This window comes from Nelumbo lutea, chromosome 1 (genome assembly GCF_056320005.1).
Source record: "Nelumbo lutea isolate HS-2025 chromosome 1, American lotus-T2T, whole genome shotgun sequence".
Classification (NCBI taxonomy): Eukaryota; Viridiplantae; Streptophyta; class Magnoliopsida; order Proteales; family Nelumbonaceae; genus Nelumbo; species Nelumbo lutea.
Window position 1 is genome coordinate 166,288,674 of NC_142684.1, and position 24,261 is coordinate 166,312,934.

The 24,261-nt window shown below is 39.8% G+C and overlaps 2 protein-coding genes and 1 long non-coding RNA gene across 7 annotated transcripts in view; 2 read left to right on the forward strand and 1 right to left on the reverse strand.

Annotated features, from left to right (window-relative positions):
* Positions 1-213: 213 nt before the first annotated feature.
* Positions 214-3,982, forward strand: LOC148878960 (uncharacterized). Of its 2 annotated transcripts, none has more exons than XM_088960306.1 (3): positions 214-469; positions 703-856; positions 1,002-3,982. In XM_088960306.1, the coding sequence occupies exon 3, from the start codon at positions 1,329-1,331 to the stop codon at positions 3,624-3,626; it is 2,298 nt and encodes a 765-aa protein (XP_088816432.1). In that variant the 5' UTR covers positions 214-469; positions 703-856; positions 1,002-1,328; the 3' UTR covers positions 3,627-3,982. The 2 variants fall into 2 exon arrangements, with proteins under 2 accessions (XP_088816432.1, XP_088816433.1); XM_088960307.1 differs by having other exon boundaries at positions 463-583.
* A 4,518-nt stretch (positions 3,983-8,500) lies between these two features.
* The window catches only part of NRPA2 (nuclear RNA polymerase A2), a 73,202-nt gene continuing 57,441 nt past the window's right edge, over positions 8,501-24,261 (reverse strand). For 3 of the 4 annotated variants that reach the window (XM_088960308.1, XM_088960309.1, XM_088960310.1), the window contains 3 exons: positions 19,550-19,762; positions 16,683-16,937; positions 8,501-9,211 (listed from right to left, as the gene is read on the reverse strand). In XM_088960308.1, coding sequence (XP_088816434.1) covers positions 8,798-9,211; positions 16,683-16,937; positions 19,550-19,762 — 882 coding nt within the window. In that variant the 3' untranslated portion in view covers positions 8,501-8,797. Of the gene's footprint in view, positions 9,212-16,682; positions 16,952-19,549; positions 19,763-24,261 lie in introns of all 4 variants that reach the window. The other variant, XR_016104062.1, reaches the window with a different exon arrangement.
* Positions 15,056-16,681, forward strand: LOC148878962 (uncharacterized). The gene is made up of 2 exons (XR_016104063.1): positions 15,056-15,717; positions 15,800-16,681. It is a non-coding gene; the product is annotated as an uncharacterized LOC148878962 (long non-coding RNA).

Here is a 24,261-nt window from a genome sequence, read left to right on the forward strand (position 1 = left end):
GATTATTTTTTTTTAATTTGTTTAATAATAAATTTTCCTTTTATTTATTCTTTGAAAAAAAAGGGAAAATTTATGAAAGAAGGAAGAAGAAAAAGAAAAGCAAGTGATTTTAAGAGATCTCCAAGTGGGACCTACCAGATGAAGGGTATCCAACCATCCATCTTGTGGGACCGGACATGTTTATAGTTTCTATACACCTGGACAGAAATCCATGAAGTAGTAGTAAGGTGACAAGGTCTCTACTCTAATCAAAATGGGAACGGAAAGGAGTTCTGCGTGGCGCGGTGGAGTGTGGAGAGGGTATTTTGGTTAAAACATAAATAGGAAGGAAAGGGGATTATATTTTGACGCAAATACCCTCTTTTTTCCCTCTGCCCTAGCTTTTTATCGCTAAAGGCTTCGGAAGCCCTTCTTCTGCCCTTTGCCCCTGCAATTCTCATCTCCCACCTTCTACCCCTCCGTCTTTCAGGTTTTCCTCTATTACCCGCCAAATTCTTGTTTCTCTTTTCAAATGTTTCGTTTGTAGGAAGAAGCTCCACTACTGCTCTTTTCACTTCTCTTCTTCCTCGAAACCCTAATTGCAGTTTCGGGTTTTTTTTTTTTTTTTTTTTTTTTTCCTTCATTAGATCTGTATCAGATTGTTCTCTGTTTCTAACCTTGTTTTTTTTTTTTTTTTTTTTTTTTTTCTTCTCGTGTTTCCAGCTTCGTTTCTGTGAAGGTGCTCTAAGCTTTCGAAGCAGTTTCTGTTGGAACGTTCAATCGTATTCGGAATTAGGGTTTTTTGAGTTCTTTTACTTTTGGGGATCGGGTTTCTCTACTTTGGTGATATCTCCGCGGAAGTTTCTTCCCTTTTGAGGTATTGTTCAAAACTGCGCTTTCTGGTTTTTGTAGTTGTTGATTTTGTTGGTCTGCTGTGTTACGGTGTTTTTCCTTAGTTTTACAGTTTTGCTTAATGGGCTTGGTTTGCTTATTTTGATTTTTTTTTCTTCTTATATTACCAGCGGTTGTGGAAGAATCCATGTGTCAGTGGGAAACTTGGAGGGGTCGTGAATTCATTGTTTTTGGTGATTCACGGATTCGAGAAGCTAATAGTTGATTACTCGGGTGGTGTTATTCTCTTTCATGTTTCTTCTACTTGTTTGACTTCTTTTACTTATTTGGTGGAGGTTTGAATCGGCAAAAAGAAAATCAAGACTGTTCTTTTATTTACATCATCTGTTCTGCAAAACAGGCTTGCTTGGATAGCGTATTGAAAAGCAGGTTTTTTAACAGTAAATTGAGCATTTTGCTTGAGGGATTTTTAATAACTGTCTCGTGGTTCATTCTCGATGGCTAACCACGATTTGATTCTTGGGCAAAACCACGATTTGGCGCTTGGGCAGAACCAGCAGTTGGCTCTGGGGCATAATCATAATCTGGGTTTAGCACAGAACCATGATTTGGGTCTTGGTCAGACCCACGATCGTGACTTGGGTTTGGGGCAGACACACGACCATGAACTTGGCTTGGGACATGTGCATGATCATGAACTAGCCTTGGGGCAGGCCCATGATCATGAATTGGGTCTCCGGAAGACACATGGCCTTGATGCAAAAGAAGATAATGAATTAACACTGGCTCAAAATCATGACCCTGAAGCTGGTGAAGATGATGATGACACTGATGAGAATGATCAAGAATTGGCTATTGCTTCACAGAACCATGAGTTAGTGTTGTCGGAGAACCATGAATTGGCTATTACTGACAACCACGAACTTGATCAGGACCTAGAGCTAGCTGTGGTCCAGAACCAGGAGATGGGGATAGAACCTGCTCAAGATATGACTCCTCAGCAGACTCAGCTGGTATTATCCCCTGTTCTTCAGACCCGTAGTATTATTACAAATCCAGATCACCAACTCAGTGTTGGGCAAGAATTTCCAGATGTGAAGAGCTGTCGCAGAGCGTTAAGGGACACTGCCATTGCTCTTCATTTTGAAATACAGACTGTGAAGTCAGACAAGACACGGTTTACTGCCAAATGTGCTAGTGAAGGATGCCCATGGCGCATTCATGCTGCGAAACTTCCAGGTGTTCCAACTTTCACTATCAGGACCATAAATGATCAACACACTTGTGGAGGAATCACACATCTTGGCCATCAGCAAGCATCCGTTCAATGGGTTGCAAATTCAGTGGAACATAGTCTTAGGGAAAACCCACACTACAAGCCAAAGGAGATATTGGAGGAGATCCACAGGGTTCATGGGATAACCTTATCATACAAGCAAGCCTGGCGTGGGAAGGAGCGAATCATGGCTGCTGTGCGTGGATCCTTTGAAGAAGGGTATCGCCTCCTTCCACAGTACTGTTCTCAAGTAAAGCGGACAAACCCAGGAAGTATTGCTTCAGTTTATGGAAACCCAGTAGATAATTGCTTCCAACGTCTCTTTGTCTCATTTCAAGCATCAATTTATGGCTTTGTAAATGCATGCCGACCACTTCTTGGTCTTGATAGGACCCTTTTAAAGAGCAAGTACCTTGGAACTTTGCTTTTTGCCACTGGTTTTGATGGGGATGGTGCTCTATTTCCTTTGGCATTTGGGGTGGTTGATGAAGAAAATGATGATAACTGGATGTGGTTCTTATCTGAGCTGCATAACCTTCTTGAAGTTAATACAGAGAATATGCCAAGGCTTACTATCCTGTCAGATAGACAGAAGGGTATTGTAGAAGGAGTGGAGGCAAACTTCCCAACAGCTTTTCATGGTTTCTGTATGCGTCACCTGAGTGATAGTTTTCGAAAGGAGTTCAATAATACCATGCTTGTCAATCTTCTCTGGGAAGCTGCTCATGCTCTCACAGTTATTGAGTTTGAAGCCAAGATACTGGAGATTGAAGAGATCTCAACAGATGCTGCTTATTGGATTCGACGTATCCCACCGCGCCTCTGGGCTACAGCATATTTTGAGGGAACACGATTTGGGCATTTAACTGCAAACATAGTTGAATCATTAAACTCCTGGATACTTGAAGCCTCTGGTCTTCCAATAATTCAGATGATGGAATGTATACGTCGGCAGCTAATGACTTGGTTCAATGAACGGCGTGAAACAAGTATGCAGTGGACAACAATACTTGTTCCTTCTGCTGAGAGGCGTGTTCAAGAGGCTCTTGAGTGTGCACGCACCTATCAAGTGCTTCGTGCTAATGAAGCAGAATTTGAAGTGATTTCTCATGAAGGAACAAATATTGTGGACATACGTAACCGTTGCTGCCTGTGTCGAGGTTGGCAGCTCTATGGGTTGCCCTGTTCACATGCTGTGGCAGCACTTCTTTCCTGTCGGCAGAATGTGCATCGCTTCACAGAAAGCTGTTTCACAGTTGCAAATTATCGGAAGACATACTCACAGACTATTCATCCTGTTCCAGATAAAAGCCTCTGGAAAGAGTTGTCAGAATCTCAGAATGGAGAAAATAAAGCTGTGGAAATTGACATAAATCCGCCAAAGTCACTTCGGCCACCTGGAAGACCCAGAAAGAAGCGAGTTCGTGCCGAAGACCGTGGCCGTGTGAAGCGAGTTGTACATTGTAGCCGTTGCAACCAGACAGGTCATTTTAGAACAACATGTGCTGCACCTATATAGTGTCTTTGGTCAACAATAGCAAACTGGGGTTCTTCCATCTTCTTGTGCAAAAAAAGAAAAAAGGTTTAGGTCTGTTTAATACATCTACAGCTTCTATCTATAGGTTAGTTTTATTTGAATCAGGGCTAGTAAGGCGGTCCAAGTTCCAGTTTTCCACAAGAAAGCTTCACTTTAATAAATGTAATGATATTGAGAATGTGGTTCATTGTTTTAGTTTTCAATTTACAAAAGATGTACAGTTTATTTTGGGTTTTGCTTCTTATGGACTTCACTCCTAATAACTTCTAGAGTTCTTTAGTCTTCGTTGGCATTTTATATTAGTGATTAATTTTATGGCATCGATGTGATTTGGTACCTATTTTCTGAATCCTATGCTGTATTAAAGTTTCCTTCTCTAATTTAATTTGATTTTCCTCGTCACTATTATTCTTTCCATTTATATCCTGATGCATTTCTCACTTAATGGTAACATGTGCATTGACCAGTGCTAAATATTTCCTTAACAGGCTGCTATTATGCTTTAAATGACCCATTGGTTCACTTTCTTTGAGTAACTAAACTAGGCCTATCAGGTGCAGGAGCAGGACCTCTTTAAAATGAGGTCAATGAGGTCTGTTCAAACAGAACAACCAATAATTTTCTTTTCAGCTTATGGTTTGCCAAGCATCAAATGTATCTTATCTCATGGTGTTGGCACTAAATTCAGAATATTACCTATCCTTGATCCTATGGTGGAAGACATTTATAACCTTGTTGAATAGGGTGTTATGGGGAGGTTCTTCACAGATTTCCCATATAGCTTTTGTTTCATTTATATCCTGATGCATTTCTCACTTAATGGTAACATGTGCATTGACCAGTGCTAAATGTTTCCTTAACAGGCTGCTATTGGGCTTTAAATGACCCATTGGTTCACTTTCTTTGAGTAACTAAACTAGGCCTATCAGGTGCAGGAGCAGGACCTCTATAAAATGAGGTCAGTGAGGTCTGTTCAAACAGAACCACCAATAATTTTCTTTTCAGCTTATGGTTTGCCAAGCATCAAATGTATCTTATCTCATGGTGTTGGCACTAAATTCAGAATATTACCTATCCTTGATCCTATGGTGGAAGACATTTATAACCTTGTTGAATAGGGTGTTATGGGGAGTTCTTCACAGATTTCCCATACAGCTTTTGTTTCAGTAGCAGTAGCAGTGAAGAGCCATGAGTACCATTTGATTAAGAGCCTATTTTCCCGACAAATTTGGCTACATGCATGCATTGGCTTCAACCCAGAGTTATATGAGGAGATGCAACTCTACACATAAATTCAGAAATGGATCCAAAACTTGGACGTGCATGTAAATTTATCATGATATGTATAAAATCTTTGTAGATAGATCCTTCTCGTCTTGTTCTCAAGCAGGTGTTGGTTTTGTTGTCCTCGCTATTGATGATCATTTCGTTGCAGCAGTAGGTCAAAAGTGTATTATGGTCCAGGTCGAGGGCAAGCAGAAGAATGAGCTACCTGCCCTTTACAATTGATTCAAGCTTATGGTTTGTGAAAAGTAAGTTTCTCAGGTTCATTCAACTTCAATGGTGACACAGTTGAGCAAATATCCTAACAAATGGACGGAACAAGCGCTCATCCAGGAAATCAAATGGATGTTCACATTTTTTTGATATATATGTAGTGTACGGTATATAGAAAGGGGATATAAATATAATAGTGTATTAGCTCATATTTGTGTTTCTAGCTGGCTAAAGGGGTTGTTTTATTTATTTTGCTCTAGCGATGCTTGGCGTTGTAAGATGAATTTAGTGTGAATAAAAGGGTCTCTTTTTGCCAAAAAAAAAAAACATATTTCTGAATTCTGACGATATAAGAAAGCAGTTACGAAATGATTACTTTCTCGTGTAGCCAGTAGCCACCACTGAATTTGAAATTGAAATAGTCACGATTCAGTCAGATGCAAAATTATACACACTCCACTCCCTTCTCTCATCTCCATTGCAAAATTTGCACTGCCTTTTTCCTAGCTTCTCTCTTGTATTGAATGGGGACCACATTTTTTATTCATTTCAAATAAACAACCCTCTCACCTTCATTGTCAATTTACTTTCTCCCAAACAAATAAGGTGAAGCATGAACCAGAAGTATACCAGAATTTGCATTTAGGTTATTTTGCACTATCATATATATGTAATGCAAAACAAAAGCGCCTGAGGTTATTTTGCATTGGGTTTCTTCCAATTAAATGGTTCGGAACTTCGGATGAAGCCAAAGCCTTCCATCTAGCCATTACTCATCTATAGACTGTAGAGTATCATCTCTAAGATGAAACAGTTCCACTGTGTTCAATCTGTTCAAATAATTGCTGACTTGTTTAGTTATTTTCATAATTTCGTGCTCTTTCATTCCATCACATTCAGCGTCATGAAAATCAGATGGCTCATACTTTGGCTACTACCTTTAGACATTGTAATTGTGCTCAAATTTGGGACCACTTCCCTCCGGATATTATTTGTAATCTAATCAATGCATAATTTTCCTTTGCAGCTAAAAAAAAAAAAAAATCTGTTCAAACAGATGGGCTCCCTTGAAATGAGACCCAGTTTCCATAGGCTCAACGCTGCAATCAATTTTCTGTCACCTGAATCGGGTTGATTTCGGTATTTTCTTCATGGAATATGGAAGAAAATAAAACTGATGGGAGATTTTGATATAATTTTAAGGGTAAATTGCCAAACTTCAGGAGAGATGATTTCATTTTAATTACCAAACTTCAGGGCAAGTTTCAGCAATTTACCCTAATTTTAATGTTGATAAAACACAATTTTGACATCAGTTTAATTTGATAGCGTTGATCACTGCACATTCCTTGTAAATGTCAATTAAAATCTTTTTGGCCGTGTTTGATTTGAAGAAAAAAGTAGGAAAAGGAAAGGAAAGGAAGGGAGACCTTTACAAATGTTGTATAGGTTTCCCTACATTTCCATTCCTTTCCATACTCTATCCTTCAAATCAAGCATGGCGTTAATGAAGAGAGCAGGATAGATTTTCGATGATGGTGAGGTTGTTCCAGGTGCGACATCAAGTACAGAAGATCAGTTCTGTGACTTCTGTCCATGACGATATTCCTTTGAGGTTTCGAGGTCAAAGTTCAAAGCAATGTTTTCAAAACCGGACCAGATTGGACAGTCAGACCGGAAAATCGGGACTTAACTAGTTCTGTTTCAACCTAGAACCATTTTTTGGCCAAAATTTGTTGATTTGGTCAGCATACTACTGACCCAGGTGGTTGAACCATCAATCCATTGACCCGGATGATGGTTTTTGGTTGTTTTTGTATTACTTTTTAAATTTTTGCCAGCATGGACCATCCATTCGGTTCAAACGGCCGAACTGTTCTACTTGAGAACTGGACCCCAAAATAGTTCCCTTTCCAGTTTGATTTTAAAAACCTTGGTTTAAAGTATCAATATGATTGGTACACAATTTTGTTTTATCACATGATTTAAAAGGGGCAAAAAAAAAGTTTTACGTTGCAAGCTTTGGATCAGGCCATCATCACTGGAAAGGCTTTCCATAAAATATGACCAATTTTCCTAATGTATCGGTTACCTTGAAAACCGATATGCATTGGCCGTATAACATCCAACTTGTTGCTTAGGCTCAGTTTGGAAGGAGTACAAATACAAATATATAGGGTTTGTATTTTGTATTTTGTACAAATACAATTTAGCATTAAGGCTCAGTTTGCACTCTACACATTTGCATTTTGTATTTGTATTCTTTCCAAACTGAGCCTTAATGCTAAATATAAGTTATATGAGACATGCAAATTAAGATATTAGCTTCATTTCATCCACGAACATCATGGTGTAGATGTAAGAACATAATCCGGAGAACTCAAAACAACCTTGAATTTCGAAAGGGATTTCGCCATCTCCTTCAGGTATAAAACTGCCGGGTTAACCCACACCCATCCCGAAAAAGTCAGGCAAGATTGGATTAAGTTGACAATCAACTTAACATTAGGGTTGAATTTTGTCAACCCAACTTCACTTCGGGTTGGGTTAGGTTAGGGTTGACCGCTTGAGCAACCCGACCAACCTCAATCCAATTCTTCTACAATGTATTGTAGTTAAATGACATACAATAGTATCAATTTGTGTGTAATGGAACTACATACAAATAAAAAAGAAGTCTCAATTTTTCTCAACTCTTAAACCCTAATCCTAATCACAAGTTGTCTAGTGATTTTCATTCAATGAGTTTATGTTTTCTTATTATGATTTTAAATTTTCAATGATTGATAATGGGCTCTAATCATTTGAAACATTCCTCTTTCACATTTGTACTACAAAATAAATAAATAAATACATGGTCAATCTATGGTCATGATTTCAGTGTTGGCCTCTTAATAAAAGATCAAGAGAATTTGAAACATTTTGAGATTTCAAGATGGGAGAAAGGTAAGGTTGGCCTCACCCAAACCCAACAACTTCGGGTTGGGTTAAGGTTGAGTGATTTTAGGTTAGGTAGGGTTATGGTTTTACTCGGTCAGGTTCACAGGTTGGGCTAACACTAACCCGTTCTGACTTGCGCACCTAATCACCTGCTAGCAAACTTCAAATGGTTGAATGATTTGAGAATTTGGGACATTTGAAGGGTTTAGAATTTGATTTATGTTCTTATTATGTTTTAAAAAACGTCTCTAATTCATAGACGTCTTTTTTATCATCACAATGTTACATTGCTCCCCATAAATAAATAACCAATTTAAGTTTATAGAATTGCCCATCCGCAACTAGCCAACTACAAGTATTCCGGTTTAATTAGAAAGCACAATAATTAGATCCAAAATTTGAACATATTCGCCCCAGGATAATCAAAATTTGAATGCTTTCACTCCAAGATGCCCTCTAACAAGTAATTATAATATATTTTATCGTTCTGGATCAATCAATAATTTTACATGACATCACGATGATTGTTGCAGGATTCTAGCAGCTACAGGTTGAAGTGCAAATGTGCAATTGCCAACCAAAGCAAATGGACTAATCGCCATTGGCATAATAATGTTGGCTTCACTCCATGGTTCAGAGGTTCAGAGGTACAATGCGTGTCTTTAAGGCCCTGCTCTCCAGGCTCGACCATATATGTTCGTCATGTGCTGTGACTTTCATGCTTCTGTTCCACTGCTTAATTGGAGTGTCATTTTTATGTTCATTGCCGCTAATTCTGCAGCCAAATACCTGAATACATAGGGCATGGCAACAGTCTCCATCCCTTTACTCGTTTTACAGGCATGGCAAGTTACCTTTTTCGGAATCCTCCCTGGAGGTAGTCCACCAAACTCCCGCACTGCTCTCTTTTGTGGTTGAATGAAGGACGTTGTGAGGATGCTACCGCAAAGGGAGCAGACATCAGCAATGTGATAATCAGAGCATGTGTGCAGCCTGTCATGCAACAAATAAGCAGCCCCATGAGCAAGGATCGAGTCTCGTTCCATTTCCCCGAAACGGATACCTCCACCACGCTTTCGTCCCTTGATGGGTTGTCTGGTGACCTGATCCAAAGTCCCAGTAGATCGAACCTGCGCCCAGAAGTGTATGTTAGCTAATCAGATCACCGTTAATTAAGTCATCACAAAGGACCAAGAAATGCTTAGTGGCACATCAACTAATAAACACATTGTGAAATGTTGAAATTAACTTGACTATTTCTTTTTTGGTGCGTGCCTGTGTGGGTGCATGTTTTGCACATTCAGCGTGCACATGAACAGGCGCACAGATATAGGAAAAAGGTTCCTTAATCTTGTCAACCGGGAAGCTTCCAAGTAACTTAATTAACATAAGACATCCACAGGTTAGGGTTTTTGGGATAAAATTGTTCAAAATTTTCTACAAATATCTCCAGAAGAAAAAAAAAAGGTTAGGGAAGGCAAGGATTATTGGGATCAAAGTTCCATAATAGAGTAGATGAGAGGAGTTTGAAAGGCTCCCTCAGTCACCCTGTCACATGGAAGGTTCTTGATTCATTTATACTTGTCTAGAAGAAAGCAATTCTAATGAAAATTCACGTGTATCTGTAATTTCACGAAAGAAATGACATTGGATCATCTAGATGGTGGAGCAACAATACAGCACATACGGCTCTGAAATCTGAGTCCAATGGAGAGAGGCCGAAGTATAAGATTGTTTCAGAAGGTGAACAGGTGGAAATCTGAGTTGAAGGTAGAGGCCAAGCGATTTTTGTTTGATCTTGGAAGGGCTGGGGGCTGGAGGTAGAAACCGGCTGAAAATTAGAGAAGACAGAAGGGTGACAGTAATTCTAAATGATGCAGCAGTTCTGTGGTTGAAAGGTTTTATCGATGGAGTTGCTTATTCTGCAAGGAAGGAAGGTTGGAGGAACTCCCTAGAAATCCATAGGAGGAGATTTGAAGTAGACTGAGAAGGAATGGAAAAGGCTGGTTCATTAGTGTCACTGAACTCTTTGATAAAAGGAGAAAGTTGGTGTGCTTTCCAGAAGGGAAGAAGGGACAGGGCTGGTTGGAGGTTGCTAATAAGTTACAGGAAGTTTTGTTACATACTACTGATGGACTGTTAAAGGTGCAGGATGCAATTTTGGAGGTGTCCAGTGAGCATAAGCCCAAGACCCAGATAACAGTGGACAGAAATGAGGGAGTACTAGAAGTTCCAAAACAGAGGTCATCCTCTGGTGGAGAGATATTCGGCAGTTCGATGGAGGTTAAAAGATTCCTGTTTGAGGCGGAGAAAACTATGTGGGAGAGGAGAATGGTAATATCAGCTACAAAAGAGGTGAAAAACTGGAGGAAACTGCTCGGCACAGTGGCCTGTAACTTAGGCACTTCGGCTAATTTAGCTTTGAAGCCATTCTCTGACAGGAAAGCTGTAATCGATGTTGGTGAAGAAGATTGGGACTTCACTATCTTTGAATCCGAACTGGGTTTGCTTCAGTTCCAGAAGTGGAAACCGTTCTGTAATGAAATGGAACAGCACTCGGGAAGCCTTTCACTTAAGTAATTTGGCCTTCCATTTCACTTGTGGAGTGAGCTAAACTTGGAGAAACTGGTTACGTTGCTGGGAAGAACTGTGGTGGAGTTTAACCTTCAAGATCTTGTAGCTTCCGAGGTCAAGGTTGCAGGAGTGAAACCAGAAATGATACCCAGATCTGTTGAAGTGTTTTCAGAAGGTTGCTGGTATCATGTGTGGCTAGTTTCGGAAGTGGAAGCGTCTCTTTGGGGAAGAGGTTCCAAGGTTGAAGATGCTGATGTGGCGGGCTAGTACACACGTGGCGTACACTCGGTGGTGAATAACAGAGGCGCGCAGAGAAGTCCCCATGGGGAAGCTGAAAAGTTAACTAAGGAAAACCAAATGTCAAGTAATCTTATTGAGGAAAAACTTTCAAAAATTTTCAAATTAATTGGTGTGAAGGTGGGCCGCTTTTCCTTTGCTGACGTGGCCAAAAGAAGGGGTGGGTCGGTCAATTATAAGGGGCGCATGGGTGACTCCGAACCAAACCAGGTTAGACCCGGTTCTTTTTTGAAGGTTTTAGCCGGCCCACGTGACTGTTTAAGTGATCACGTGGGTAGGGGCTTGTCTCGTGTGACACTAGACCGAAAGAATGGTCTAGCTTCTTCTCCACCGAAGCCTATTAGGGCTGGTTTCGACCAGACGTTGAAGATAGGCTCCAGACGCCAGTTGTGGTGGTCCGCGCGCTCAGAGGAAGTTTTGCAAGGTGCAGAGCATTCCGTCTCAGGCAGGCGAACTCCAAGGAGTGCTCAAGCTAGTGCGTTTGCTGGGAAGGAAGCGGTTTTTGATCGGGTGGCTTGCAGTGTGGAGGGGGTTGATGAAGAAGATGAATCGGTTGGCTCTACCAGTCTGGATAGTGTAAGGGAAGAGATTTGGCAGCTAGAAGAAGTGGAAGACACACTATACCTAGGGCTCCTCTTTTCGGAAGAAGATGGAAATGAAGTCCTTGGTGAGAAGCCCCTAACCGTTGGAGAAGAGGAGGTCAAGTTAGCAGATTGCAAACAAGTGCGTGGGGAAGGAAATCTGCTCTCAAAGACAAGCGCCTTTGCCGAACCAGTTTGCTAGGCAGGATGTATGTAAGGAAGGAATTGAGGCTTCCCAGTGGCAAAACAGTAACGCTTCAGCAAGGAATAAACAGTTGGGTACAGAGAGTAGTCCATGTGATTTACAACAGAGGAAATTTACCAGCCCAGTTCCATCTCGAGGGTTTAGGACACACTCACAAACCAATACAGGGAGTGCCGGATTCCACTCTCAAACCCTGTAACCCTCCTCGTCTTCAGCAAAAGTCAGGTATCTGTGTCCATTCGTTTTGTGTTACTAATGACTTTCTCTTGTCTGCTGTGCCAGATTCAATTCCCATTCCAGAGGACGTGGTGGAGTAGAGGAAACAAAGGAAAGGAGTAGAAGTGGTGAGGGTAGGGGTAAAGGTGGAGGGGCAGAGGAAGGTAGAGATAGAGATACAAGACTTAGGGAAATTTTTAGGAGGTTGGTAGATGAGCTTGGGGAAAATAACACACAAAAGGAGAGGGCAGAAGTTTTAATTTCTGGGGTAGGAGGAGGTGAAGAAATAAATGAGGATGGGGGCTCTGAAGGGCGAGAGGTTACGAAGGTGGATGGTGAGGATACTGTGGCAGATTTTGTGCGGAAACTGGGGTGCAAATTAAAAGACCCAAATGATCTCAAATTTATTCTGGAAAAAAAAGGAGGGGGGTAAGGTGAGGAAGAAAAAATTGAATGAGGTTGAAAAATTGACGAGAGATTTTGGAGGGGAGAAGAATGCTGGTATCAAGGGGGATAGAAGGAAAGGGATAAAGTATTGCGGCTTTGGGTTTGAAGGGAAAAGAATAACTCAGTAAAATGAAAATTGTCAGCTGGAATGTTAGAGGGTTGGGTAGTGCTAGGAAGAAGGGCAGTAATTAAAGATGCAACAAAAAAGGTTAATCCGGATATAATTATGATTCAGGAGTCCAACAGAGTAGAGTTTGATGTTAGGTGGGCTAGGAGTATATGGAGAACTAGGGTGGTTAGTTGGGGGAATAATAACTTTATGGAAAAGTCAGGTGTGTATAGCAATGGAGGAATTAATAGGCCGATTCTCAGTTTCGTTGAAATTTAAGCACGTGGAGGATGGATATGAATGGGTGTTAACAAATGTCTATGGACCTAATGATTATAGAGAGAGGAGGAATCTTTGGGAATTGGGGGGATGCAAGGGGATTGTTGGATGGTCTGTAGTGTTTAGGAGGCGATTTTAATGTAATTAGGTTTTTGGAAGAAACAAATAATCCCAGACAGAGGGTGACCACGAGCACGAGGAAGTTTAATCAATTTGTGGAAAGCTTTGAACTTAAAGAAATCCCATTGGCCTGCAGTAGTTACACTTGGTCCAATTTACAAGTGAATCCCATTTGCTCTAAGTTGGATAGATTTCTTTTTTTGGTGGATTGGGAGGAACATTGGGGTAGCTTGGCCTTTAGAGCACTTCCAAGAGTAACTTCAGACCATTGGCCCATCATGATTGGTGTGGAAGAGATGGGAAGCACAAGGCCTGCACCTTTCAGATTTGAGAATATGTGGCTTCTTCACCCGGGTTTTAATAATAAAACTAAGGAGTGGTGGTTAAAGAGTGACCCTGTAGTTGAATGGAAAGGAATGAGGTTCCATAAGAAATTACAACTATTGAAGGGTAAAATCAAGGAATTGAACAACTTAGAATTTGGGCGGTTGGAAGAGAGAAAGCAAACGGTAATTGATCAATTGGAAGATCTGGATGGGAAGGAGGGGAGGGGAGAGATAACACAGGAGGACAATGAACAGAGGTGGAATTTGCGGAAACAAATGGAGGATAAATTGTTCAAGGAGGAAGTCAGTTGGAAACAAGAGTCAAGGTGTATATGGTTGAAGGAGGGAGATAGGAATACAAAATTTTTTCATGTTTGGCAAGTGGGAGAAGAAGGAAGAATTTTATTTCAAACTTGGAAATAGAGGGGATAGCCTTATCTGATCAGGGGGAGATTGCTAGGGAGTTTACTAACCACTTTAGGTCTATATACAAAAAACCCTTAAGTAATAGGGTTTGGATTGAGGGGATGGAATGGTCGAGGTTGAGATCAGAAGATAAGGAGTGGTTGGAGAGAAAATTTGAGGTGGAGGTCAAGGAGGCAGTATTCTCCATGGATAGATCAAAGGCTCCGGGCCCAAATGGTTTTACGATGGCATTTTACCAGGATTGTTGGGAGGTATTGAGGGAAGAGCTAATGTTAGTATTTGAAGAGTTCCATAGAAGAGGGGTGATTAACTCGGGGTTGAATTCCACATTTATTGCTTTGGTTCCCAAGAAGAGAGAGGCAACACATCCAAGGGATTATAGACCTATTAGCCTAGTGAACAGTCTATATAAGATCATTGCGTAGGTGTTGTCCCTTAGGATTAGATAGGTGCTCAATACCATCATCTCAAATAATCAAGGAGCTTTTGTGAGGGGCAGGCAAATCACTAATCAAATTCTTATAGCAAACGAGAGTGTGGAGGACTTCAAGAGATGTAAGAAGAAGGGGGTAGTTTGTAAGCTAGATTTGGAAAAAGCTTACGACTTGGTAGACTGGTCTTTTTTGTTGGAGGTGATGACTAATTTTGGGTTCGGTGATAGATGGGGCAGATGGGTGTTGGGGTGTATTAGGTCTTGCCACTACTCTATTTTGGTGAACGGAATGGTGGTAGACTTCTTCCCAGCATTGAGGGGAATAAGACAAGGAGACCCCCTTTCTCCTTTCTTGTTCACCTTGATTGCAGAAGTACTAGGGAGTCTAATCTCTAAGGCAAATTCTAGAGGGCTAATTAAGGGTTGGAGAGTTGGCAGGGAGAGTATACCACTAACACACTTGCAGTTTACAGATGATACGATTTTGTTTTGTGAGGGGGGGGGGGACATGAATTGGATTAGAAATGTGAAACTTACAGTAAAACCATTTGAGCAAATGTCCAATCTGAAAGTTAATTTTGATAAAAGTTGTGTTGTAGGTGTGAATATGGGGGAAAGTGAGATCCTTGAGTGTGCAAATATTTTGGGTTGTGGACTTTTGAATTGGCCTTTGATTTACCTCAGTCTTTCTCTAGGAGATAATCCTCAAAAAGGAGGTTAGAAAAGAGACTTGCTTCTTGGAAGAAAAACTACCTATCTCTTGGGGGAAGAATTACCTTAATCAGGTCTACCCTAGCTAATCTACCCATCTATTATCTCTTAGTCTTTAAGGTACCTGCAAGGGTTGCTAGTAAGTTAGAAAAATTAATGAGGGACTTCTTGTGGGAACCAGGAGAGGAAAAAATGGATCATAGGGTTAGATGGAAGATGGTGTGTAGGAATAAGTAGGATGGAGGGCTAGGCATTGCGAAAATTAGGAAGAGGAATTTGGCTTTGCTAGGGAAATGGTTGTGGAGGTTTTCTAAGGAGAGGGAGAAACTGTGGACGAAGGTAATTTATAGTATTCACGGTCTTGCAGAGAATGGTTGGGACTCTGGGATTCCGGCTATAGCTACAAGAGCATCACCTTGGAAATCCATCCAAGATGTTTTGCCTCTCTTCTCTCCTTGGATCAGGTATGATTTACACTCGGGTAATCTCATAAAGTTCTGGGAATATGTTTGGGTTGGGAAGACCCCTTTGAAAGAACAATTTCCGGGTTTGCTTGGAACTTGGGTTTGAGAAGAGCACTCAGGGACAGAGAACTAGTTAGTGTTTCATCTCTTTTGTCCAATCTTGAGGGGATCTTCTTGGAACCCACAAAGACAAATAGTAGGATCTGGTCTTTGTCTCCCTCTGGATCCTTCACTTGTGCATCCTTCTTTAAAGTCTTGATATAACCAGAAATTCCTTTTGGTCCGTCATTCCCTGTCAAGGAAGTGTGGTGTAAACCTATACCTCCGAGGGTTAGGAGCTTTTGTTGGGAAGTTTTCCTTGAAAGAATCAACACAGGTGACCTACTTCAAAGAAAAAGACCCAATAGCTGTTTATCTCCACACTGGTGTGTTTTACACAAAGTTGCTGGTGAGTTTGGGTACCACTTACTAATATCTTGTGTTTTGGCAAAAAATATTTGGGATTGGTTTACTTCCTTATTTGGGTGCAGGTGGACACCTCCAAATAGTCTGCAAAGCTTGTTTTCCTCTTCACCTATTGAATGCTCAACGAAAACATCAAGAATTATGTGGAGATGCGTGAGAGCTGCTGTTTGTTGGACACTATGGGAGGAAAGAAACGGAAGAATCTTCTCAAAAAAGGAGAGAGGCTTGGAAACTTTAGTAGAGTTGATTCATATAAGAGTAATACACTGGCTGAAGACAATGAAGGAGTTTACAGATTTTTCAACAAATGATATGCTAAGAAAGTGGAAAGAAGTTGCTAGCTCAGTTACAAGGAAGAAGACTTTGAATCTCATGTGGAACCCTCCACCTCATGGTTTTGTCAAACTAAATTTTGATGGCAGTAGTATGGGGAATCCAGGGCCTTCGGGTATTGGGGGGGGGGGGGGGTCCTAAGGGATGAGAGAGGTAATGTACTAATGTCCAATTGGAGTGGGAGACTCCTTGAGGGCTGAGGTGTTAGCAGTGTTGGAAGGGGTACAAAGGGCCAAAGAAATTCGAGTCAAGAAACTGCTTATAGAAGGATATTCTGTGATTGTTGTGAATTGGCTGAAAGAAGACACTTCCAAGATGTGGAGCTACAGCAATGAGAAAAGAAAATTCAAGTGGCTGATTAAGGATATGGAAGTCCAATGTACATGGGTTAGAAGAAATGCTAACTCCTTTGCTGATGGATTGGCTGGGCAAGGATTTTTTAGAAATTCTGGGTTTTGGGCTCAAATGTGAGGGTCTGAGTGTTTAAATAAGTTGTACTTCTTTTCTGGGGAGTTAAGTATCTTTAGCTCCCCTTCCCTGTAACTTTTTTCCTATTTTAATGAATTATGTGGTTATTGATAAAAAAAAAAATAGAAGAAAGCAATTCTATCTTACCTGAAATTTGTCAGAAACCATGTGCCGGAGACGCTGGTAATAAACAGGCCCAATAAAAATCTCACAGGTAAGCTCTGTCCCAAGAACTCCGCTGTACAATACCTCTACACCATGATAATTGAACCCATAAGAGGTTAACATGGACCCCAGTTCATCAACAAGTGAGCTTGATTTGGATGATGACTTCTTATCATCTTCCTCAACTGAGCTTGCAAAGGGCGTAGCATTAATAAATTTTCCATGCAAGCTTCCTCCCTATTACCAAGACACTTAAGCACACACCTTTAGTAAGCATGTACTATATATCATTTAAAAAAGAGAATCATGAATCAAATTCTCAGTATGAATTTCCTAAAGCTATTCAAATAAGTAAAAATGAAGGTAGAAATGCAATAACCATTAAACAGATATTACTGGAAAGGAATCATGCTAGTTTAGGGTATGATATTCTTAATGCATCTGGTGAATACTTTGTACTCAATAAACTGCAAATTAGATTTTTCACAGCCACATGCACTGAAAGCATATTAAATAAATTAAGACATATCATACATTGAATGTAACAGGTTGGTGGAAAAATTGCACACTCCAAGGGATATTAAAAAGTTAGGGAGGCTCTCTTAGAGTAGAAGTTTTAGCTTTGATGGAAGGCATATAATCGGCAAAAGAATTGAACGTTAGAAAACTGATTATTGAGGGAGATTCGAAATGACTAGTGAGCTGGATACAAAGTGAAGAGATGAAGATGTGGACTTACAGCCATGACAAGAAGCAACTTAGGCGGTTGGCAAGAGAAATGGAAATCTCTTTCAATTGGATAAAGCATTGTGCTAATTCTGGGCACAGTTGTAAATCAGGACTTGGGTGTGGGGAGAGAAAAGAGCTTTTGTCTCTCACTGTCCATTTACCATTTACACTATTATTTCTATGCTTTGTACATTCATTTAATGTTTCTTAATAAAATTTTGATGTTATCAATCGAAAAAAATGAGTAATCTTCAGATGATTCCAAATCAGCCAATAGCATAGATGAGGACTTTGAAAAACAAGGAGTCAATAGGGGACAAATATATCAGGGTCTGGTCCCACAGAGCGGGAACTTGTAAACAGAAAACAGTTTAATAGGAGGCTAGATAAAATTTTCTGCAATAGATAACAAAATGTAGCATAAAATGGATAACAAATATGCATTTCAAATTAAGCATATCCGATTTTAATCTCAAAAAATGATACAAAATATTGAAAGCATAAATGACAATGAAAATAAAAAGAAATTAACTTCTAATATGATAACTAAAATCCTGGAATAACAATGCATTTAAAATCACTATTCTATGAAGTTCAAGGGGCATTCTAAGTTGAGCAATGTGTATGTTAAGGCTAAAAGTTTGGGTTAAAATATTCATACAAAGCACATCTTGAATAATTTAAGTTGGATACGAATCAAATTAAGTGGATACATATCATTCCCAAGATCATTACTAAGATCACCCAAATGTGTGCCACATCAATCTCAATTGATGAAACCATGAGGATGTACTAGAGTTCAGTGAGCATGTTAGACAGTAATCCCCTCATTTCATTAGTGCACTCCAACCTCACCATAACATCATCAGTGAAACCACCTTGGTGTAAGGCAAAGGGTTATCTGAACAGGATCTTTAAGGATCCAATCACTTCAAACAATCAAATATGGACAAGGATTTGGCAAATCTAATACATATCCCCTATCAACACCCATGTCACTTTGTGTCCAATACAGGTACTTGAGGTAAGATGGAAGGTCCAGATATAAGAAGCTCCAATCTTTGTAGAGCTTCACAAGTAGATAATTAACAAGGCAATCTCAGGACTTTTGTCTATTATATATATTGTTTATGCAAATTGGGCAATATAAATGCAAAGATAGAGCTTCAGTGGGATGAAGTTAGTTATGCCCAGGCTCTAAGGTATAGACATCCATCTTCACTGTTACACCCCCTTACCATTTCAAACTATGCATAGAAAATAGTTGGGGTAGCCACCACCAGCATGCTGGAGGGATGACAGGGACATAAGAGAAAACAAAGGAGGAAGTGATAAGATGCTTTCCTTGTAAAAGGACAATATGATGTGCACGAGAGGAAGGAAATTTATTTCTTACATATAAAAATGAAAAGCAAAAGGAATAATACAATAGTTTTAATGAACTGAGCCCACCAAAGAACCTACAGGCCAATTAAGGTTAGCACTTGAGACTTGCCATGGGCGTGATCCAAGACGGAGCCTGAGTCTAACCTTAAAGTGTCAGGCATGAACCAAGCTAGGCAAAAATCAGCTTCTTTACACCCCTGGGTATCACTACATTAGATGCCAGATATGGTGTTGTTAAAGAAACAGACATGAAAAAACTGAACACAACTTATTTTTCTCTTGAAAATGCAGAATGGCATATACAAATATTACACAAAAGCTTGCACTACATTAGATGCCAGACATGGTGCTGTTAAAGAAACAGACATGAAAAAAGTGAACACAACTTATTTTTCTCTTGAAAATGCAAAATGGCATATACAAGTATTACACAAAAGCTTGCACTACTTGATCTTAGGTTATGTTGCTTCAGAGTATTATACCTATGGATACATGTATTATATTATATTTATATATGCAAAAATTTGAAGATATGTTAGGTTCGGATTAGGTCAGATTGACCAGGCCCTCGACCTTGACCCAACCCAATTTTTCAGGTTGGTTTCAGAAGCTTATATGAGTTAATAATCATAGATAAGCCTTGTTTTGAAGGAAATTGTTACATAATATCCAACTTGGAATCCAACAAACAGAAAATGAAACTAATCACCCAACTGGTGATTGATTGGTGGTACCTTGGCGGCTATAGATTCTAGAAGCATCCCAATTGTCATTCTTGAAGGAAATGCATGTGGATTGATAATAAGATCTGGTTGCATTCCTGTTACTCCTGAGAATGGCATATCAATATCAGGCCACAATTGAGAGCAAACACCCTTCTGCCCATGTCTACTGCTAAACTTGTCACCAATGATTGGATTTCTAGGACGCCTGAAACGAATGTTTACCTGTGTAAAGTAATACCAAGAATAACGTAAGTCAAGGTTATGGAAGCATAAAAGGAAGTAATAATCCACATGCTAATGGTATGAAGTGTAAAAAGCAAAAGCATTTGAGAAATGTAGAGTAGCTTTAAGCAAAACCCTGATACAATGAATATGGTTAAGGTGTTCTGTGTAGTTAGAGTAGCTTTAAGCTATAAAATAAGAACAAAAATTGTATAAACCAAGTGAAAGAGAAATGTATTCCATAAGAGACTAAAAGGTACACAACCAATCCTCTTGTAATAAACATGGTCCTAGAAAAAAAAAAAGAAAATTAAAATATCTTCCATAAGGAGAATAGCATATGGAAGAAAGCTACACAAATTTTCTTTCCAATGAAGAAAGAAAAAAATCTTCATAAAACAGAAACGGAATTTGTTCATTGAACATCATATAATGGAAATGTCTCCCAGTGGAACTGCATTTACAAGTCTTGTGCTAACCGATTAAACAATCTTTTTTAATTAGCATACTTCCATAGACCACCATCTTCTTTTGCAGCCAGCCAATAACCAATTTTGAATCCCCTTCAGCAATAAGCTTGCAACAGTTCAACTCCTTAGCCTTCTTCATACCCCTCCACTACTGCCATCAAAGTTCAGTTTAACGAACCCAGGGGCTGGGGAGTAATTTTGGTCTTTCAAGGGGATGAATCAACCACATCCTTCCAATTCCACTGTACCACTCTAATAGAAACTGTCTCAATAATGGCCTCCTTACTCCTTTCCTTGTCGGAAAACATTCTTGAGTTCCTTTCTTCCCAAACTGTCCAGAAAATAGCAGCCCTAACACATCTCCATAGAGTTCTACCCCTCTTCTTTGGACGTCCGAAGAAAGAAGAGGCAAACAAGCCATGTACATCCAGTGGCTATGTGTGTGTGTGTGTGCGGGGGGAACCAAACCCAAATATTTGAAACAAACAGGTGGGATATTAATAAGTGGTAGCAGCTTTCACCATTAGCCTTACACATGATACACCATTTGGGAGATAAGCACCAGTTAGGTCTTTTTCTTTGCAGCAAGTCACAAGTGTTACACCTTCCTAGAAAGGCTTCCCAACAGAAGGCTCCAATCCTAGGAGGAATTGGTTTGCCCCAAACTTTGAGGACCGGAAAATTGTTCGCCAGGCAATCAAAAGGCTGCACTAAAGCTTTGAAAAAAGAGGCACAAGTAAACACACCAAAATAAGTCAAAGTTCAAACCCTATTATCCTCTCACCTCCCAAGATCTGAAATAGAGCTGAGAAAGAATAGACTTCAGAATCCCTAAAATCCCTTCTAAAACCCAAGTCCCAATCAAAACCAAAACATGAGTCTGGAGGAACCAAAAAAGTGGACACTGACTCATCTTTAAAAGAAATGTGAATAGGAAGAGGAGAATTGGTCTTTCAAGCACACAGCCCACCCAAGAAGTGAATAAGAACCAAGATAGAATGGACTTCAGAAACCCTAAAACCCCTTCTAAAACACAAGTCCCAGTCAAAACCAGAACCTTTTGTCTGAAGGAACCAAAAATTTGGACACTGGCTCATCTTTAGAAGAAGAAGAAAGGGAGTACAAATGGGTGAGTGGAACCCAATTTCTACCCACCTTCCAACCTCTCATCAGGTTTCTAGAGTTGGCCCTTGTTATCAATCTGTCGAAAACTTTGGCAATTACGGTGAACAAGAAAGGAAGGGGGTCCACTTGTCTACTCCCTTTAACTACAGGGAAGTGATCTACCACTACACGATTAATGAAAATAGATTAGTGGCAAGTCTCTAAATAACCATGTATCCACTTGCACCACTTTGTCCCAAATCCAAAGTTCTCCATCACCTGCAGCAAGAAAGACCAGTGCACCAAATCATAGGCCTTTTCCAAGTCAAGCTTACACATAAATCCCTTCCTCCCACTCCTTCTCAAGTCCTCTACAATCTCATTAGCAATTAAAATCTGATCAGTTATCTGATGTGAGGGAGCAAAACTCTCAACCTCATCGAAAGCACCTTAGCAATGATTTTGTACAGGTTGTTTACCAAGCTTATTGATCTAAACTCCTTAGAGTGATTAGCACCCTCCGTCTTTGGAACCAAAGCTATAAAAGTAGAGTTAAGCCCCAGATTTATCACCCCCTCTCAAAGAATTCATTAAAAACCTTCGAAAGATCCTATTTTAAAATGCCCTAACAGTCTTGGTAGAAAGCCACTGTAAACCTATCTGGTCCTAGTGCTTTAGCTCTATCCATAGAGATGATGCTTCCTTAACCTCTTCCAGATTAAACCTCCTTTCGAGCCACACTTCTAAATCTTTTGGAGCCTTTGGCCAATGGCCAGTCCAACCCCTCCAACCATACCATTTAGGGGCCTCCTAAAAATAGCTATAAAGTGATCCACACATGTCCTGGCTATCTCATCAATCACAAGCTTAGAAAAGTTTTTCCTCCTCCTCCCGTTGGCCAAAGCATGAAAGAGCATTGTATTCCTAAACCTTTCCTTCAACCATTTATGTTTGGATTTTTGCCTTCAGCTCACTTCTTCCTTAAACAATAGATCCTCTAACTGCTTCCTTAAATGCTACAGATTCCACTCCTTGATTCTAGATTTTAACTCCTTTAATTTCTAGTGAAATATATAATATACATTATATGTTATAATATATAATAAAGTAAATTTTATTAAAATTCGGTTTTAACCAAAATAACCAAAAACCAAACCAAAAATTTTGGTTTCAGTTATTTCAGTTTTGGTTCGGATTTTTTCTTTAGTTCAGTTTTTAAAATTTTGGTTTTTAACCAAATAAACCAAATTGCTCACGAACCAAATAAACCAAATGCTCACCCCTACTTCCATTCCACCATTATTTTACTTTCCCAACAAAACACAGGTGATAGAGCCACATGTTTTCGAACCTGAACAGGGCTGGGCCCTAGCTACCCATCTCTTTTTTAGCAATGGAAATAGGCCAATGATCAGAAGTAAATATAGGCAAAGCTCTGGAAACCAAATATCCCCAATGTTCCCCCCAATCTGTAGTGAACAAGAATCCATCCAGTTCAGACCAAGTAAAATCATTGTGCAAGAGAGGCAATTCCTTTAACTCAGTATTGGACTAAGCAACCAATGCTGGCATCAAAAACATAGGCTGACTCCCTAGTGTCAACTAGAAGGATATTTTTAACCATTGTTACTATGGTGCCAAGTCTAGTTTGGGTGACAGTGGAATGCCTTGTTATTTGAATGTAAGAGATAATAGAATGAATGTGAGTAAAGTTTGGGTGACACAAAATTGATCTAACATGACAAAAGAATCACAACAGGGACACAACCCTTGTTGTTTGAATGTGAGAGATAAGGAATGAATGTATGTCTTTATTGCAAAGAAAAGAAAAGAATTCATAGTGTAGGGATAAGGAAAATGAATGCTTGTCATTACCGCAAAGAAAAAGGAACAAAAGAATAAGTGCAAGGATAAGGAAATTGAGACCTACCAAAAGAGCCCTGTTATGTAAGTGGTTGTGAAGGTTCTCAGTGGAAGCTGGCAGCATTTGGAGAGAATGGAACACGACATGTGGAGGAAGATTAGCAGAAATTACACCAAATTCATCAAAGAAATTCGTTATAGGGCTGGTAATGGAGACCCAGTTAGTTTTTGGAGGGGTCTATGATGCTCTGATAAGCTACTGATGGAGATGTTTCCAGGCCTATAAGATAGCTGGGAATAAGCATGCTTCTGTTGCTGATTGCTTTGAAGCAACTAAATGATTGGGAATTTCTAATGATGAAGGAACACTTCACAGTTCTCTACAAGCAACAGCCCTGTAGTTCTGGCCAAGACTCCAGAGTCTGGGAATGGGGTCTAGGGAGATATTTTCAGCTGCATACCTCTTCCTTTATCTAACTAGGTATGTCAGGTTAACCTACCTTGGGAACAAAGTTTGGATAACAACCAGTGTTTTAAAAGCACAAGGGGCATGCTGCGCCCCAAGGCACAAGGCATACACCTTTTCGAAGCAACGCACAAAACCTATTTGAAAATTTAAGATACATAAACATAACCTGTAAAACATATTAAAATGAAAATTTAAAAATAAAATCAAGCAATAGCTTATAAAACATATTCAAGCATTAAAGCACTCAATCTCTTTATTCTTTTTCCCAATTCCATTACTTCATAGTTCATATAACTAATGTGATGTTAAGCATTATGCTAATTCTACAAACCACCTTTGTACCAAGTCCCTAGAGGCAAGGTGCTAATTAAATTCTTAATTGTCTTTTAAAAATATCTTTTATTAATATGAATGTATGAGAAACATTAGCAAATATGGGGTTTTCAGAGCTTTGGTGAGCAAGTGAAGTGAGTGAACCAGAGAAGATACCAGTCACTAGGCTGAAGAGCAAGGCACACAACTAGCCGCACCAAGCACGCCTTTTGAAAGTGCTGTTCCTGCGGGCGAGGCGAGGTGCATACCTTAAAATGTGC

What these genes read in the sequence shown, in the direction of transcription:
- LOC148878960 (XM_088960306.1), top strand. Translation starts at nt 1,329, where the DNA reads ATGGCTAACCACGATTTGATTCTTGGGCAAAACCACGATTTGGCGCTT.